This window comes from Pinus tabuliformis, chromosome 9, assembly GCF_031772625.1.
Source record: "Pinus tabuliformis cultivar Carrire ecotype Pingquan chromosome 9, CPIR1, whole genome shotgun sequence".
NCBI lineage: Eukaryota > Viridiplantae > Streptophyta > Pinopsida > Pinales > Pinaceae > Pinus > Pinus tabuliformis.
In genome coordinates this window covers 91843411-91863750 of record NC_142307.1, presented here as the reverse complement: position 1 = coordinate 91863750, position 20340 = coordinate 91843411, and the positions used below count along the sequence as shown (strand labels likewise).

Genomic DNA, 20340 nt, shown 5'->3' with positions numbered 1-20340 from the left:
AAAAACTCTTGAGGAGAGAAACCAAGACATGAAGCTCTAAACCTGGCGGCCCAGACAAGAAAGAGAGGCATGAAATGAGGAAGATAGCAGCAAGGGTAGCCACTCCTTCCCCGCCCCCTCAAAAACTCTCCTCCTTAAATGGACAAACCAGATGTAATAACAACTGCCCCCAATCCACAACAGTCTTCAAAAACCCCATCACACCCAGCCGTGTTGTAGCGGCACGAAACAAAGCGCAAAGACAAACCTCCACACCCACGTTCCCTCAACGCTCCAAAACAGCCAAGGTTAGGCTAGCAATAGACCAACAAAAACCATCGTCGAGTCCGTCCAGTGAAGCAGAGGTGAAACCGAGGGTAGAGGCGGCTAGGTTCAGCCACCTCACCCCCATACAGTGAATATACCCTAGAGACCAGAGGTAGTAATTTTCTGCACCTGCACAACTAGGCTATATGTTCACTAGAGGTGGAGGTCGATGGCACAAGTGAGCAGGTTCAAAGGGCCTCAGCTACTCAGCGTCAGGCACAAAGGGTCGACGACAAAGAGATCCAAGGATGCTAATCTGCGACTGGAAGTCGTGGTCAATACTTTGTTGTCGTGGGAAAAAGATGGAGCAACAACAAGGTTAGTCTCAGCCCAGTCTCTCTCTTAGTAGCGACGGCTCAGCAAGTTCAGTGATGGTGTTCATTGTTCAGGCGAAAAGCGGGCTGAAGCTTCCAAACCCTAGCGCAGCAATCCAAATAATATTTCTAAATATAATAGAATGGTTTTTGTTTTTTATTATTGGGTTCAAAGAGGCTCTCAAATACATTAGAAATGTGTAACTTAATGCAACATAATATATATTTGTAACATTAATATAAACATTTTGACATAAAAACTTGGGAAAAATAAAAATAAAATATGGTAGAAATGTATAAAACTTAATGTAATATATTTTAACTAAAAACGAAATAAAAATAAGCTTATAAACATTAATAATAAAAAAAAGAAAAAGAAACCTGACATTAACACATAGCATTAGGAACCCACAATATTAACCCACTACACTTGGCATTTGTATATTTTATTTTTATTGTTGAATAAAAGAATACATAATGTATGTATATATGAGCAGAAGCTTTAGATTTTTTTAGAAGAATATAGGGTAATTAAAAAAAATAAAAATTTAACAAAAAAAATTAAATCAAAAAATTTAATAACTTTAAAAAAAATTAATATAATATAAAAAATAAAACAAAATAAAATAATAAAACAAAATTTCATACCTTCTTAGTAGATCCGAAGTTAATAAAAGAATAGTGTAAGCTAGAACACCCATCATATGATATTATTTTTTATAAACCAAAATCCAGCAATGACATGAATGTGTGTAGACTAGACCCATCATATGATATTATTTTTTATAAACCAAAATCCAGCAATGACATGAATGTGTGTAGACTAGTTAATAAGAAACTATGGTAAACCAGAACATTCATCATGGTATTATTTTTCACAGACCAATGTAGGCCAGAGAATACATGATATAATATTATTTTTCACAGATATCAGGCCACACACTGAGGATTATTCGCACTGCCTGGGCCTCCAAAGAAAATATTTTTACCCCAATCTGGATCTGCTGTGTCATCATAAATCTCTGTATAACAATCGGGCTTTGTTGAACTAAAAGCAGGATCGGGATCAATCACCTCCCCAGCGGGATCAAACATTTGTATGGCCCTGGTATATGCGGCAAAACCATGGCCTTCATCAGCAAAGTGACCGCTACCCATCCCGGTCGCAGTCATGGGCCCCGGAGGTCTCGAGTCATGAGCAACTTCTCCTCCAACATGGAACCTACTACCGCCTTCAGCAAGAGAATCGAACAATGAGGCTGGCCAATGACCTATATTCAAGCCGTTGAAATATAAATTCCATACCAGGTAATTGTTATCATCTTCTTCCTGCAATTTAACAATAGTTAAGTATTGGGGTGTTTACAGTGCATTACAATTTTTTCAATTTTGTGAGTATTATTTGATGCAATGAGTGCTAAGCAAACTATTCAAAGTTAGTTATGATTATCTCTTATGGAAATGGTCATAAATGAATACTCCAACTCAGTTGAATCCCAAAAAATGATATCTAATATTTTAGTTATTTAAGATTTTCGAACTATATAGACATCAAAATATAAGCATCACATATAGACATCAAAATCCCTGAGTTGAAGTGAATTGCAGATTCCCCAAAAGTTGACCCCGCTCATGTCCATCTCATTTACCTGAATATTCAGGGATCTGCGCCATATCCATCCGATTCTCAAATATTCAAGGAATCTATAATCAACTTAAAGATGCCACATCAAAATATACATTACTTACGAGGTGAAGACTTAGAGCAAAATCCATCTGTGCCCCTCCATACACCGATACCGGATACAATGGTACAGCGGGCAAAATTTGAGCGTTAGTAGCTGGCACATATCCTGGACAATCTCGGTCATAGCATCCGTTATGGTAGTCGTCAGACTGCATCAAGGCAATCACTTATTATAAAATCTGCATCACGACGCCACCTTTAATACATCAATCAAACTTGGGACTATGTAAATACCGTCCAAAAAACAAAGAACGTTGGTTGAGGTGTATGATATCTGCTCGGATAGACCTGCAATAATCATCTAAGAATTGATTAATAGTGGGTAGTATTTAATTTAGTGGTTGTTCTCTAAATCACTACACTAAGCTTTGCTGATTGAATGGAGAGTGTTCAACTTCTTTAGCTTATGTTGATGGTTGATTCACTAAATATTTGGTAATTAGAGAGATACAAGTGTTTATTTCACTCTTTTATATTTATCTGATTGTAGAATATTGAGCGAATCAACCATCAAATCATAAAGCATCCATAGCCAATTAAGCTGTCCGAGAAATTAATGGGAAGAAGAAAAATATATAAGAAATATGAATGAAGTTTGTCATCCACTTGCCATCCATCCGGCCTCTACGGTCTCCAGTTTGCCTTGATCATCGTTAGCAATCCAAATTTGGCTGTTACTGAATCCGGCATCGGTAGTAACGGTCGGACTCCATAGGTTAATACGAGTAGCTACTCCAAAGATTGGGTCACCGGGGGAGTCGTAGGTGACAGTAGAATACTGTTAAGGACAGTAATACAAGAATATTATAAAGAAAATATTGTACATGAAAATATTTGAAAGAAAATATTGTACATGACATCATATTATACATCATGCACGTGGCCGTCGTCAGCATTGGGTCTGATATGGTTGCTTCTCCTTCTTGTGTGTCCCCTGTTCAAAAACTGTCTCACTGATCCCGCTCTTTCGACATCTTCACGTTTGATTTCCGGGGTGGCCACTGTGTCCTCTGGACACTCTGACTTAACGCCGCGCACCGTTGAACTATTTGCCGTTGCGCTACTGCTGGGGTCATAGCTCGGCAGTTTAAATATGGGTGCTTTCTTCAAACCCTTAAAACGCACAAACAAACAAACAGACACAAGCAATTATTGTCAAACACTTTGCATATCTTATTTTCTAATGTTTTACCAGTTTAATATCTTAGGTTCAAAACACTAGGATGTCATACCCGCGTAACATTATCCGTTGAGTACTTCACAGATATTTGATCAGTGAATTTTACGCAAAGAATGGTCTGTCCAAACTCATTCTGCGTATCAATGGAAAGCACAGAGTAAAAAAAACAGGTTTTAGTTACTTCACATGGCATTTATCAAAATATTATGATATAAATGTATAATGTTTCAAATATAATCAGATTTGATATTACCTTATATTTGTACACTGCAGGAGGATTAACGAAATTGATGTATTCATCGATGCTCATTTCACGCACATCAACAGAAGACGTGAAAGCGACATGAAACAGAAACAAACCCATGAAAAGGAAAAACGAACTCATTGCAAAGCAACCAGAACAACACGGAAGGATGAGCAGAAGATCTCAATTAAATATTTTGTGACCTATTGCTACAAGATATAGATGGAGCCTTGTAGTTCAGTGTCTCATTTTTTTTTTTAAATTAGAAAATCGACGAAAAAGTACTTTATGCAGCGTGCTTATCTGAGAAAACTGCGCAATTATTGGTGGGCCAAGCTTTTAAATAGGATTTTTTATCATCCAAATCTACTCTTTTTTTTTGGGTGGTTGACAAACATGGTCAGTTACTTGGTGGCGCTAAGTTTACTTGTTAAAAGAAATTTAGCTAACGCGTCTCAACTTTGTCTAATTGAGCTAATCCTTAGTATTTCTAAATCTACTCAATTATTCGTTAGATTGAGCTAATCTTTAATACTTCCAAATCTACTCAATTATTCGTCCAATTGAGCTAACCCTTAATACTTCCAAATCTATTCAATTATTCGTGCAGAATTGTGATCATTCGCAGGAATTATTCGTCCGTCCAAATGTATTAAACATTGTGGCATATTTTTAATGCATTACGGTAATTAGTTTAAAGTTTAAAGAAAAGTATATATAAATGCAGCTATAATTTTGAAACAAGTTTCAAACATCAATGAGACATTAATAATAATTTTCTGTGCGTTAATGGTAACATTGTGCAATACGGAAACTTTTTTAGTATTAATGGTAATGAGGTGCAAAACTTAAACATTAATGGTAATTCAGCGCAATAAAGAAACTTGATAAAGAAACTATGGTAATTCAGTGCAATAAAGAAACTTGATAAAGAAACTTTTGCCATTAATGGTAACTCATTGTAATATGGGAAGGAATTATTCGTCCGTCCAAATGTATTAAACATTGTGGCATATTTTTAATGCATTACGGTAATTAGTTTAAAGTTTAAAGAAAAGTATATATAAATGCAGCTATAATTTTGAAACAAGTTTCAAACATCAATGAGACATTAATAATAATTTTCTGTGCGTTAATGGTAACATTGTGCAATACGGAAACTTTTTTAGTATTAATGGTAATGAGGTGCAAAACTTAAACATTAATGGTAATTCAGCGCAATAAAGAAACTTGATAAAGAAACTATGGTAATTCAGTGCAATAAAGAAACTTGATAAAGAAACTTTTGCCATTAATGGTAACTCATTGTAATATGGGAACTTTAGATATTAATGGTAAGTTTGCAAACTTTAGATATTAATAGTGATTTTGTGCAATATAGAAACTTTAAATATTAATGGTAATTCTTGTGCATTACATAAACTTTAGGAATTAATGGTGGTAATTTTTTCTATGTAGAAAAACATAATTGGAAAACAAATTAACTATATCATTAATGATGATATCAAAAATTGCTGTACATAATGTATATATTAATAAAATAAATAAACCTTTTATTCAATTTCCCGAACTTTCTTGCACTCCAGTAATCTCAACTACCTTATCAAGTTAGAGCTCTCATTATGTATTGAACTTTGTTAATGTAAATATGAAATAAACATAAATTAGTCATGGTAATGGTTAGTGTAAGTTAATGTAAATATGAAATAAACATAAATCAGTTGTTGTAATGGTTGGTGTAGAGGTACATCATTAAAAATTAGTATGGAAAAAATTTCCACTGTTTAAACTTTCTATATGATTGGTTTATTTTGGATATTTTTCTTAATTTTTTTTGTTATTAAAATCTAGTAAGAATTGGTTGGAATTATAAGCTTGAGTTTTTATAGGTGTAAAATTTGAGTGTTTTATGAACTTATTTTTAGTAGGTTAAATATTTTTTTGTTATATTATGATTTATTATGTAAATTAAAATCTAGAAAAATGTTAGGATTATAGAGTACTAATAGAAATTGTGGGGTCTAACAACATTGTTGTTTGTTCCCACTGGTTAGCAAACAATTTAATATACATTTTTTAGTCTATAAATAATCTCTATCATAAATAAATATCATGGGAAAAGCCATAAACCACAAAACAACTCTAACAAAAATTAGCAAAGAAAGGCATCCTATGGGTTTTTTTGTTGTAATGAGAATCTAGAAATTATTTGGATAGTGTGACAGGAATTGGTTGGATTTATAAGTTTCAATTTGAATACTTCAGAGATTTTTCAGAAAGCTAAATACATTTTGTTATTTTGTTATATTATAAATATTTTTGTTATATTATAATTAGTTATGTAAACTGAATTTTAAAAAAATTAGTTATATTATAATAATTATATTATATTATATAATTATATTATATTATTTTGTTATATTATATTAGTTATATTATAATTAGTTATGTAAATTGAATTTTATAATAATTAGTTATATTATAATTAGTTATGTAAACTGAATTTTGTTATATTTTTGTTATATTATAATTAGTTCAGTGTCTCATTTATATAGATGGAGCCTTGTAGTTCAGTGTCTCATTTATATAGATGGAGCCTTGTAGTTCAGTGTCTCATTTTTTTTAAATTAGAAAATCAACGAAAAAGTACGTTATGCAGCGTGCTTATCTGAGAAAACTGCGCAATTATTCGTGGGCCAAGCTTTTATTGACTAAATAGATTTTTTTATCATCCAAATCTACTCAATTTTTTTTGGGTGGTTCACAAACATGGTCAGTTACTTGGTGGTGCTACGTTTACTTGCAAAAAAAATTTAGCTAAGGCCCCTCAACTTTGTCCAATTGAGCTAACCCTTAATATTTCTAAATCTACTCAATTATTTGTTCGATTGAGCTAACCTTTAGTACTTCCACATCTACTCAATTATTCGTCCGATTGAGCTAACCCTTAGTACTTCCAAATTTACTAAATTATTCATACAGAATTATTCATGCAGAATTATTCATTCAGAATTTGGATAGTGTGACAGGAATTGGTTGGATTTATAAGTTTCAATTTGAATACTTCACATATTTTTCAGAAAGCTAAATACATTTTGTTATTTTGTTATATTATAAATATTTTTGTTATATTATAATTAGTTATGTAAACTGAATTTTAAAAAAATTAGTTATATTATAATAATTATATTATATTATATAATTATATTATATTATATAATTATATTATATTATATAATTATATTATATTATTTTGTTATATTATATTAGTTATATTATAATTAGTTATGTAAATTGAATTTTATAATAATTAGTTATATTATAATTAGTTATGTAAACTGAATTTTGTTATATTTTTGTTATATTATAATTAGTTCAGTGTCTCATTTATATAGATGGAGCCTTGTAGTTCAGTGTCTCATTTATATAGATGGAGCCTTGTAGTTCAGTGTCTCATTTTTTTTAAATTAGAAAATCAACGAAAAAGTACGTTATGCAGCGTGCTTATCTGAGAAAACTGCGCAATTATTCGTGGGCCAAGCTTTTATTGACTAAATAGATTTTTTTATCATCCAAATCTACTCAATTTTTTTTGGGTGGTTCACAAACATGGTCAGTTACTTGGTGGTGCTACGTTTACTTGCAAAAAAAATTTAGCTAAGGCCCCTCAACTTTGTCCAATTGAGCTAACCCTTAATATTTCTAAATCTACTCAATTATTTGTTCGATTGAGCTAACCTTTAGTACTTCCACATCTACTCAATTATTCGTCCGATTGAGCTAACCCTTAGTACTTCCAAATTTACTAAATTATTCATACAGAATTATTCATGCAGAATTATTCATTCAGAATTTGGATAGTGTGACAGGAATTGGTTGGATTTATAAGTTTCAATTTGAATACTTCACATATTTTTCAGAAAGCTAAATACATTTTGTTATTTTGTTATATTATAAATATTTTTGTTATATTATAATTAGTTATGTAAACTGAATTTTAAAAAAATTAGTTATATTATAATAATTATATTATATTATATAATTATATTATATTATATAATTATATTATATTATATAATTATATTATATTATTTTGTTATATTATATTAGTTATATTATAATTAGTTATGTAAATTGAATTTTATAATAATTAGTTATATTATAATTAGTTATGTAAACTGAATTTTGTTATATTTTTGTTATATTATAATTAGTTCAGTGTCTCATTTATATAGATGGAGCCTTGTAGTTCAGTGTCTCATTTATATAGATGGAGCCTTGTAGTTCAGTGTCTCATTTTTTTTAAATTAGAAAATCAACGAAAAAGTACGTTATGCAGCGTGCTTATCTGAGAAAACTACGCAATTATTCGTGGGCCAAGCTTTTATTGACTAAATAGATTTTTTTATCATCCAAATCTACTCAATTTTTTTTGGGTGGTTCACAAACATGGTCAGTTACTTGGTGGTGCTACGTTTACTTGCAAAAAAAATTTAGCTAAGGCCCCTCAACTTTGTCCAATTGAGCTAACCCTTAATATTTCTAAATCTACTCAATTATTTGTTCGATTGAGCTAACCTTTAGTACTTCCACATCTACTCAATTATTCGTCCGATTGAGCTAACCCTTAGTACTTCCAAATTTACTAAATTATTCATACAGAATTATTCATGCAGAATTATTCATTCAGAATTTGGATAGTGTGACAGGAATTGGTTGGATTTATAAGTTTCAATTTGAATACTTCACATATTTTTCAGAAAGCTAAATACATTTTGTTATTTTGTTATATTATAAATATTTTTGTTATATTATAATTAGTTATGTAAACTGAATTTTAAAAAAATTAGTTATATTATAATAATTATATTATATTATATAATTATATTATATTATATAATTATATTATATTATATAATTATATTATATTATTTTGTTATATTATATTAGTTATATTATAATTAGTTATGTAAATTGAATTTTATAATAATTAGTTATATTATAATTAGTTATGTAAACTGAATTTTGTTATATTTTTGTTATATTATAATTAGTTCAGTGTCTCATTTATATAGATGGAGCCTTGTAGTTCAGTGTCTCATTTTTTTTAAATTAGAAAATCAACGAAAAAGTACGTTATGCAGCGTGCTTATCTGAGAAAACTGCGCAATTATTCGTGGGCCAAGCTTTTATTGACTAAATAGATTTTTTTATCATCCAAATCTACTCAATTTTTTTTGGGTGGTTCACAAACATGGTCAGTTACTTGGTGGTGCTACGTTTACTTGCAAAAAAAATTTAGCTAAGACCCCTCAACTTTGTCCAATTGAGCTAACCCTTAATATTTCTAAATCTACTCAATTATTTGTTCGATTGAGCTAACCTTTAGTACTTCCACATCTACTCAATTATTCGTCTGATTGAGCTAACCCTTAGTACTTCCAAATTTACTAAATTATTCATACAGAATTATTCATGCAGAATTATTCATGCAGAATTTGGATAGTGTGACAGGAATTGGTTGGATTTATAAGTTTCAATTTGAATACTTCACAGATTTTTCAGAAAGCTAAATACATTTTGTTATTTTGTTATATTATAAATATTTTTGTTATATTATAATTAGTTATGTAAACTGAATTTTAAAAAAATTAGTTATATTATAATAATTATATTATATTATATAATTATATTATATTATTTTGTTATATTATATTAGTTATATTATAATTAGTTATGTAAATTGAATTTTATAATAATTAGTTATATTATAATTAGTTATGTAAACTGAATTTTGTTATATTTTTGTTATATTATAATTAGTTCAGTGTCTCATTTATATAGATGGAGCCTTGTAGTTCAGTGTCTCATTTATATAGATGGAGCCTTGTAGTTCAGTGTCTCATTTTTTTTAAATTAGAAAATCAACGAAAAAGTACGTTATGCAGCGTGCTTATCTGAGAAAACTACGCAATTATTCGTGGGCCAAGCTTTTATTGACTAAATAGATTTTTTTATCATCCAAATCTACTCAATTTTTTTTGGGTGGTTCACAAACATGGTCAGTTACTTGGTGGTGCTACGTTTACTTGCAAAAAAAATTTAGCTAAGGCCCCTCAACTTTGTCCAATTGAGCTAACCCTTAATATTTCTAAATCTACTCAATTATTTGTTCGATTGAGCTAACCTTTAGTACTTCCACATCTACTCAATTATTCGTCCGATTGAGCTAACCCTTAGTACTTCCAAATTTACTAAATTATTCATACAGAATTATTCATGCAGAATTATTCATTCAGAATTTGGATAGTGTGACAGGAATTGGTTGGATTTATAAGTTTCAATTTGAATACTTCACATATTTTTCAGAAAGCTAAATACATTTTGTTATTTTGTTATATTATAAATATTTTTGTTATATTATAATTAGTTATGTAAACTGAATTTTAAAAAAATTAGTTATATTATAATAATTATATTATATTATATAATTATATTATATTATATAATTATATTATATTATATAATTATATTATATTATTTTGTTATATTATATTAGTTATATTATAATTAGTTATGTAAATTGAATTTTATAATAATTAGTTATATTATAATTAGTTATGTAAACTGAATTTTGTTATATTTTTGTTATATTATAATTAGTTCAGTGTCTCATTTATATAGATGGAGCCTTGTAGTTCAGTGTCTCATTTTTTTTAAATTAGAAAATCAACGAAAAAGTACGTTATGCAGCGTGCTTATCTGAGAAAACTGCGCAATTATTCGTGGGCCAAGCTTTTATTGACTAAATAGATTTTTTTATCATCCAAATCTACTCAATTTTTTTTGGGTGGTTCACAAACATGGTCAGTTACTTGGTGGTGCTACGTTTACTTGCAAAAAAAATTTAGCTAAGACCCCTCAACTTTGTCCAATTGAGCTAACCCTTAATATTTCTAAATCTACTCAATTATTTGTTCGATTGAGCTAACCTTTAGTACTTCCACATCTACTCAATTATTCGTCTGATTGAGCTAACCCTTAGTACTTCCAAATTTACTAAATTATTCATACAGAATTATTCATGCAGAATTATTCATGCAGAATTTGGATAGTGTGACAGGAATTGGTTGGATTTATAAGTTTCAATTTGAATACTTCACAGATTTTTCAGAAAGCTAAATACATTTTGTTATTTTGTTATATTATAAATATTTTTGTTATATTATAATTAGTTATGTAAACTGAATTTTAAAAAAATTAGTTATATTATAATAATTATATTATATTATATAATTATATTATATTATTTTGTTATATTATATTAGTTATATTATAATTAGTTATGTAAATTGAATTTTATAATAATTAGTTATATTATAATTAGTTATGTAAACTGAATTTTGTTATATTTTTGTTATATTATAATTAGTTCAGTGTCTCATTTATATAGATGGAGCCTTGTAGTTCAGTGTCTCATTTATATAGATGGAGCCTTGTAGTTCAGTGTCTCATTTTTTTTAAATTAGAAAATCAACGAAAAAGTACGTTATGCAGCGTGCTTATCTGAGAAAACTACGCAATTATTCGTGGGCCAAGCTTTTATTGACTAAATAGATTTTTTTATCATCCAAATCTACTCAATTTTTTTTGGGTGGTTCACAAACATGGTCAGTTACTTGGTGGTGCTACGTTTACTTGCAAAAAAAATTTAGCTAAGGCCCCTCAACTTTGTCCAATTGAGCTAACCCTTAATATTTCTAAATCTACTCAATTATTTGTTCGATTGAGCTAACCTTTAGTACTTCCACATCTACTCAATTATTCGTCCGATTGAGCTAACCCTTAGTACTTCCAAATTTACTAAATTATTCATACAGAATTATTCATGCAGAATTATTCATTCAGAATTTGGATAGTGTGACAGGAATTGGTTGGATTTATAAGTTTCAATTTGAATACTTCACATATTTTTCAGAAAGCTAAATACATTTTGTTATTTTGTTATATTATAAATATTTTTGTTATATTATAATTAGTTATGTAAACTGAATTTTAAAAAAATTAGTTATATTATAATAATTATATTATATTATATAATTATATTATATTATATAATTATATTATATTATATAATTATATTATATTATTTTGTTATATTATATTAGTTATATTATAATTAGTTATGTAAATTGAATTTTATAATAATTAGTTATATTATAATTAGTTATGTAAACTGAATTTTGTTATATTTTTGTTATATTATAATTAGTTCAGTGTCTCATTTATATAGATGGAGCCTTGTAGTTCAGTGTCTCATTTTTTTTAAATTAGAAAATCAACGAAAAAGTACGTTATGCAGCGTGCTTATCTGAGAAAACTGCGCAATTATTCGTGGGCCAAGCTTTTATTCACTAAATAGATTTTTTTATCATCCAAATCTACTCAATTTTTTTTGGGTGGTTCACAAACATGGTCAGTTACTTGGTGGTGCTACGTTTACTTGCAAAAAAAATTTAGCTAAGACCCCTCAACTTTGTCCAATTGAGCTAACCCTTAATATTTCTAAATCTACTCAATTATTTGTTCGATTGAGCTAACCTTTAGTACTTCCACATCTACTCAATTATTCGTCTGATTGAGCTAACCCTTAGTACTTCCAAATTTACTAAATTATTCATACAGAATTATTCATGCAGAATTATTCATGCAGAATTTGGATAGTGTGACAGGAATTGGTTGGATTTATAAGTTTCAATTTGAATACTTCACAGATTTTTCAGAAAGCTAAATACATTTTGTTATTTTGTTATATTATAAATATTTTTGTTATATTATAATTAGTTATGTAAACTGAATTTTAAAAAAATTAGTTATATTATAATAATTATATTATATTATATAATTATATTATATTATTTTGTTATATTATATTAGTTATATTATAATTAGTTATGTAAATTGAATTTTATAATAATTAGTTATATTATAATTAGTTATGTAAACTGAATTTTGTTATATTTTTGTTATATTATAATTAGTTCAGTGTCTCATTTATATAGATGGAGCCTTGTAGTTCAGTGTCTCATTTATATAGATGGAGCCTTGTAGTTCAGTGTCTCATTTTTTTTAAATTAGAAAATCAACGAAAAAGTACGTTATGCAGCGTGCTTATCTGAGAAAACTACGCAATTATTCGTGGGCCAAGCTTTTATTGACTAAATAGATTTTTTTATCATCCAAATCTACTCAATTTTTTTTGGGTGGTTCACAAACATGGTCAGTTACTTGGTGGTGCTACGTTTACTTGCAAAAAAAATTTAGCTAAGGCCCCTCAACTTTGTCCAATTGAGCTAACCCTTAATATTTCTAAATCTACTCAATTATTTGTTCAATTGAGCTAACCTTTAGTACTTCCACATCTACTCAATTATTCGTCTGATTGAGCTAACCCTTAGTACTTCCAAATTTACTAAATTATTCATACAGAATTATTCATGCAGAATTATTCATGCAGAATTATTCATGCAGAATTTGGATAGTGTGAGAGGAATTGGTTGGATTTATAAGTTTCAATTTGAATACTTCACAGATTTTTCAGAAAGCTAAATACATTTTGTTATTTTGTTATATTATAAATATTTTTGTTATATTATAATTAGTTATGTAAACTGAATTTTAAAAAAATTAGTTATATTATAATAATTATATTATATTATATAATTATATTATATTATTTTGTTATATTATATTAGTTATATTATAATTAGTTATGTAAATTGAATTTTATAATAATTAGTTATATTATAATTAGTTATGTAAACTGAATTTTGTTATATTTTTGTTATATTATAATTAGTTCAGTGTCTCATTTATATAGATGGAGCCTTGTAGTTCGGTGTCTCATTTATATAGATGGAGCCTTGTAGTTCAGTGTCTCATTTTTTTTAAATTAGAAAATCAACGAAAAAGTACGTTATGCAGCGTGCTTATCTGAGAAAACTACGCAATTATTCGTGGGCCAAGCTTTTATTGACTAAATAGATTTTTTTATCATCCAAATCTACTCAATTTTTTTTGGGTGGTTCACAAACATGGTCAGTTACTTGGTGGTGCTACGTTTACTTGCAAAAAAAATTTAGCTAAGGCCCCTCAACTTTGTCCAATTGAGCTAACCCTTAATATTTCTAAATCTACTCAATTATTTGTTCGATTGAGCTAACCTTTAGTACTTCCACATCTACTCAATTATTCGTCCGATTGAGCTAACCCTTAGTACTTCCAAATTTACTAAATTATTCATACAGAATTATTCATGCAGAATTATTCATGGAGAATTTGGATAGTGTGACAGGAATTGGTTGGATTTATAAGTTTCAATTTGAATACTTCACAGATTTTTCAGAAAGCTAAATACATTTTGTTATTTTGTTATATTATAAATATTTTTGTTATATTATAATTAGTTATGTAAACTGAATAAAGCATCCTCAAATGTTTGTTAACTAAGTTTATTTTGTAATGAGATTTAAGAAATCGTTTTGATAAACCTCTTGGAAGAAGGTTACAACTTCCAACATCCAGAGGTTTAAAAGTTTGCCTAATCTTTGTTTTTGTTGTTGCAAAACCTTTCTATCTTTTCAAAATCGTATCGATGGAAATTCAAGTAATCATCCAAGGCACAAATCCAAACTGGGTAGGCACTTAATCTCTGAGATATAGCTATTAGATTTGAATCCTACCATCAAGATCCATTCGGTTGGATACAATGGGCTAAATAATGGTAGGCTCACATTCATAAGACATTATCCATAAAAGTAGAGAGGGGGTTTTGCTTGCAAGGTTGATTGTATGGAAGCATTCCTGTAGTTCTTCATTCAAAGAAGTTAATCTACCAGGTCTTTTTAGTTCGAATTCACTTATGTTCTAGCTTACGCACTTGAAAATGGCATGGTCTTTGCATGGTTGAGAGTAGAGAAACATTGTTGTGGTTGTTCACATGAAGAAGCACTAACTCTGTTTGATCGTAGGAAAAATTGTTGTGGTTGTTCATATGAAGAAGCTCTAACTCTGTTTGATCACAGATAGATAGAATATTCGCAGTCTATGGAATCCTTATACTCAGATTTTAGAAAACATAATAAGGGTACTTACAATTTCTCTTGTGTAAATATGGATTATCGCCCATGTTTCTTGTTTTATAAAACTATCACTCAGAGTCATAGTTTGAAGAATATGGCAGTGGAAGAATTAAGCGTCTTCATTATTTTATATTTTGAAATTTTTAGTTGAAATTGGATAAAACAATTTTCATGTTAAATTTAGATGTTTTGATGTTTTGATGTTGTATTAACTATAAAGTCAGCATCCAAAAAACACTAAAACATTATATTGTGAAGAATTCAGAATTTAAATTTGTGATTTCAATAAAGAAAATTAGATTATAGCTAAATTTTAAATAAACATCCAAAATTCTTAAAAAGGTTACAAGCACAAAGCCAAATCTTTCTGACTTGTAAGTAGTTGACCAATTTCTGTGTTTTTCTTGGAAACATGGCAACTTATTTCACTGTTATTCCTGGTTAACTCCCTACCGAGAAAGCAAATGTATTTTTCAGTCTTTAACCCTTTTAGGCAGAAACAAGTGTTAATTACCATTACAAATACTCCCAAAGATGATAATGGATTAAAACGTTCATATTGACTCATTTTTCTATTCAGTTTCCATGATGGACAGATGGTGAATAAAAGTCAATATTGCTTCAAAGTAAGGTCTCTAGACCCAGATTGCAGCACCGGGTGTTAGATGCAGCAGCCTTGTAGACATAGTGATTCCTGTAACAATCCAAAGTAAATATAAAGTTAATTGCCTAATTAATATCAAATTCAAACAAATGAGAACTTACATATATTACCTGTGATCAATGTCTGCTCAATGACAACAAGGTTTTGGGGACGACTCTCCACCCAACCGTAGACTCAATTGCGCAAGGATTTGCTACAACTGGCCACCCTCAAGCCCTCAATCAACGTACTATTGTCAGTGACTCCTATGTCTTAGAACACCATTCTCCCAAGAGAATGAAAGATAGAATCTTGGAATGATAGAATGCAGGAATGTCTCTCATCTTCCTCACCATCTATTAAATAGAACAAACATTGGAAGGGGAACCACATGCACACACTCCATGTGTCTACATGCAACTTTCTTGTTTTATTTCTTTACTTTTCTTTTGATTTTTAGCTTTCTTGTTTTATTTTCTTCTTTTTGATAGTTTTCTTGTTTTATTTCTATTTATTCGTATTTAGAGCTTTAGTATGGTTATTACTATTTTTATTTTTATTATTTTTATTTATTTTCTTGTATATGATTTTAATATCATTTATTATTTAACATTTATGATTTATTATTCATTATTAAGTGATTTATTTATTATTATTTATCATTTATATTATTAATTATTATTTTTGTATTATTTATTATTTATTATTATCTTTATAATTTATTATTTTATTTACTTCATGTTGCCAACACCCTCTATTGAACTATTATAACCAGTAGGCATTCAAAGTCCCCAACACCCCAGGAAATCTCAAGGAATCTCTGTCCTTTTTCCCACTTTCGGCACTAGGCATAAGCTTGACCCTGTCTGTATCCTAGTCCAAGGCTAGCCCCAAGGCTTGCACCTGAATCAGACCTGATCTGCCCCAAGGCAAGCATCTGCTCTGGTACTCAATGACCCCCAGCATCTCACAAGGTTGGCCCACTCCCTGCGCAACTACTAAGGTGCACAGCCCCAGGCATTGAAGTCCTTTACATCCCTTCCAGACTTCAGCATCCCAATCTAATAACAGACACCTAGCCTAGAACATCAGGCACTTGGCCTCCTCAAGATGGTCCCATAGCCCTTGAAGAGCTATCCATCAAGAGTTATACAGAAGACAAAGGAACCACTGGCATATGTAGTGTTAATTGAGTTTTGTCCCCAACCCATATGGTGTTACTTATTCTCCCTCGTGCATATAGGCTTGCATGAGATCATCAAATAAAGCGACCCATTTGTGGAGTCCTGTGAATCATCACACCTCAACATGCGTCCAATGCATTAACCATACCATCATAGTATCATAGGAAATAATCCACATGCCAAGTCTTGCATGTCATCATGAGAACGTTCATCTTTGTTAATTGCAACATTATGGATAATAATGAACTACATGCTCATGCATGTCATAGATTTGTACACAACTATCGCATGTTTCAGTTATACCATCAACATAATTATATCAAAGACATATCGTGACTTCACATAATTGAAGCACATGTCAATAATCCTCATAATATAGCATCATATTTCCCATGCCATGTTATGCATATCATATCCATCATGAGTATTGGACATTAAATACCTATCATCACGTAGTAAATGAATATGTCGATATACTTTGACATAATGTCATATTACCTATTCATATCGCTATCATCATATGGATACATTATCAATATAAGAATCATCATATCATGAAACATCGTCAATATGGTTTCATCAAGTTATCAATTACTTTTCAATAATCACTTCTTTCAACTAGGAAGTTGATCATTTACACCATCGTATAGGTATCTAAGTACATCGTTAAATTTCGCATGAGCCTCATCATCTTGACTCTTAATCTCTTGAGGAAATTCTGGTGAAATTCATTGTTTAAGATATTACTAGTTATACCATCATTATCTTGAAATTAAAATCCCTTGGTTTTGCCTTCATTTACCCTTTGGCTTACCGATTTACTGGTATGAGGTGGTATGAGGGTTTGTTGATCCATGTTGACTTATACATATATCACTTAACAATTATCATTTTCATCCACCAAAAATATTTTTTATCTTGTCAAGTTCCTTTATTAAATTGAATTTAATTTCTCACGTCTAGTCATTGTGGTTTTTGTACCTCCTCTTAAAACTTAACACTGATATACTTCGAAAATGTTGTTACTCTTTCCCAACTTGATTAATACCTAAAAAATAATTTCATTAAGATGGCCACCAAATGTAATATGCTTATCATCAACATAATAAAATTGCCTAATCCTTTATCTTGTTATCCATAATTCATTCATATAGTTAGTCACTTACAGAAAACTTTACAATGTGGCTCTCCCATTGTTCTAGATGTTGTTATGCACACAAATTATCTTATCCAATCATTCTATTTATAATACCATCTAGGTTCCGTAAAAATGTCCTTCACTATTATCATGATTATTCAACTTCATTAGTTGATTGCTAATATTTTCTTCTTTAAGTGCATCATCCTTAGATAGACCTTATAGTGATACCAAGTTATGTTTATTCCATTATGTTCCAAAATAGGTTGCCTCTTCTTACTGATTTCTTACCCTTGTTGTGATACTTCTTCTCTACCACCTTAAGCAACTAATGCACATTGGCCATAATCACATGAGCTATCATTAGTTATCATCCTTAAAAAAAAAGTGCAAGTTTCTCCTTTCCTTTTCTCCTTAGACAACTTTTATCCACTATATGCAATTAACCTTGAATCACGAATTCTTATACTCAACATCATACAGTTAATTAAACTAAATTGAAATCATAGGGTATGATTTAGATGTATCATAATGTTCAACCCATAAAACATGACTTAGTCTGTCTTAGCTAAGTAAGCGCTCCAAATGGGTTCACAACATCTTAATCATCAAGATCATATTGAGAGAGTTGTGTTCTTTTAATAACAGACTAGAGAAATACCAAGCCACTGCTATTGCTAAAGGACAATGAGAATAGTAATCCAACCCAGATAATTAGTGAAAAATATGATCAACATTCAAGGATTGTTAGATCAGATTGAATAATGAATAGATGCAAGTGAATAATGATCAGCTAAAGGTAATAAGATATCAGAGTTTATCCTTTGAATTGGAACAAATTTCACTGTCTTAGAGCACTTCAATTGGTGAAAATTTCAACTTCAATTATCCAATTACTTCAAGTGCTATGTAAACTGTGTTGTAAAATGAACCGGTGGTGAGTAGTTACACCAACATTAAATATTTGTTACAAAAACATGCAAGCATACCACATCAATAGTGCAATCTTTTAGAGAATTATACATCATTAATTATGGGTAGATTATCGCCATCAAGATTAGAAGATTATATACTTTTCCAATGAATCAATGAGTCATAATAAAACTATATCTTAATTTATGTGACTCATTTAGAATTTTGCTTTGTTATATGGTTGTAATGGAGAGAGCTATGCGAGCACAAACAACTCAAAAAAAATGAGATAGTGGTTTTACCATGTAATGAGATTCTAATGAGAGCAGAGATCCACCAAGGAAAGGACCGGTATCCAAACCAAATAATCTATTTTCTATAATGATGCATGAGAAAACCAATGAGGAACTAATGAGTGCACCAAACTTTAACTTATACCAGCCAAACACTTATAGTTGATCCTCCAAAACAGATGGTGATACCCCTGGAATTTCAGGTCTCACTTATTTAATATCAGACTTTTGTAATGATTCTTAAGAAATAAGCTTGCTGTAGCTAATTTAACAAGTATATCAGTCTACCAAAGCCATATCAGTTATCAAAATGTGATGAAAAAGAAAGTTGATGAGCTGTAAAGAAAAGAAGGTTGATCTAGAGACCTCGTACGAGAAATAAAAACACTACTGTAACTCAAGATTCATCACTGAAGAAGCATAAAATAAGAACCAATATACTCAATAATAATTATTATCAAAGTCTAATAAGGTTTATAAGTTATCCTTATTATCAGAGTTTATGAGTTTAATAAGATATACTTTTATCATAAATCATCAACAATCACAATCCTTAAACCATAAATTACAATATAAGGATCGAAACATAACCAGGAAACTCTGGAGCAAATGTATTGGCTACAATACATTTTAGCTATAATGATTTTAGCACGTTTAAAGATCTGGTGACAAGTGGAGAGGAGAGATTGTGGATTCTGTCAGGACGTTCATCGCAGAGAATCAGATGAAGGTTACTACCTGTTGTCTTTGTCGAGATAAAGGTACCTGTGCACTTACAAGTTTAACATTTTCAGTACATGAATTGAAATATAATTGACTTGTCGCAAACATACTAGTTGCGTAATAACAAGAATTAACGCCAAAAGGTAAATGGAAGTAAAAAACCACCTCGCATGCAAAGGATAAGCACTTCAACACATTTCGTATTCCAGTTCTATTCTTGACAAAATTGATTGTTCACCGGCACAAAATTATCAAATTCTAGTTCTATTCGTGACAAAATTGATAGTTCAGCGGCACAATATTGCCGAATATGAGGATAAAACTTTACGCATTCAATAATAGTCTTTGAAAACTATGAACTCAACTGATGCTCCCACACTGGCATAGATTGGTAGCTCTTGACAAACCTCCACCGACCCAATCTCCCTACGTGCACAAATCTAAAGCTTCAAGTGAGGCTCCAAATTTTCATCAAATTATGATAAAATTCAATCATGATGAAATAATGTTTATAT

General features: G+C 29.9%; 1 protein-coding gene across 1 annotated transcript; it reads right to left on the bottom strand.

The window, feature by feature from the left end:
• Positions 1-1550: 1550 nt before the first annotated feature.
• Positions 1551-3932, bottom strand: LOC149147252 (protein neprosin-like). The gene is made up of 7 exons (XM_089441761.1): positions 3801-3932; positions 3600-3680; positions 3322-3480; positions 2978-3145; positions 2602-2655; positions 2370-2516; positions 1551-1949 (listed from the first exon to the last, which is right to left on the bottom strand). The coding sequence occupies exons 1-7, from the start codon at positions 3930-3932 to the stop codon at positions 1551-1553; spliced, it is 1140 nt and encodes a 379-aa protein (XP_089297887.1).
• Between the last annotated feature and the right edge of the window lie 16408 nt (positions 3933-20340).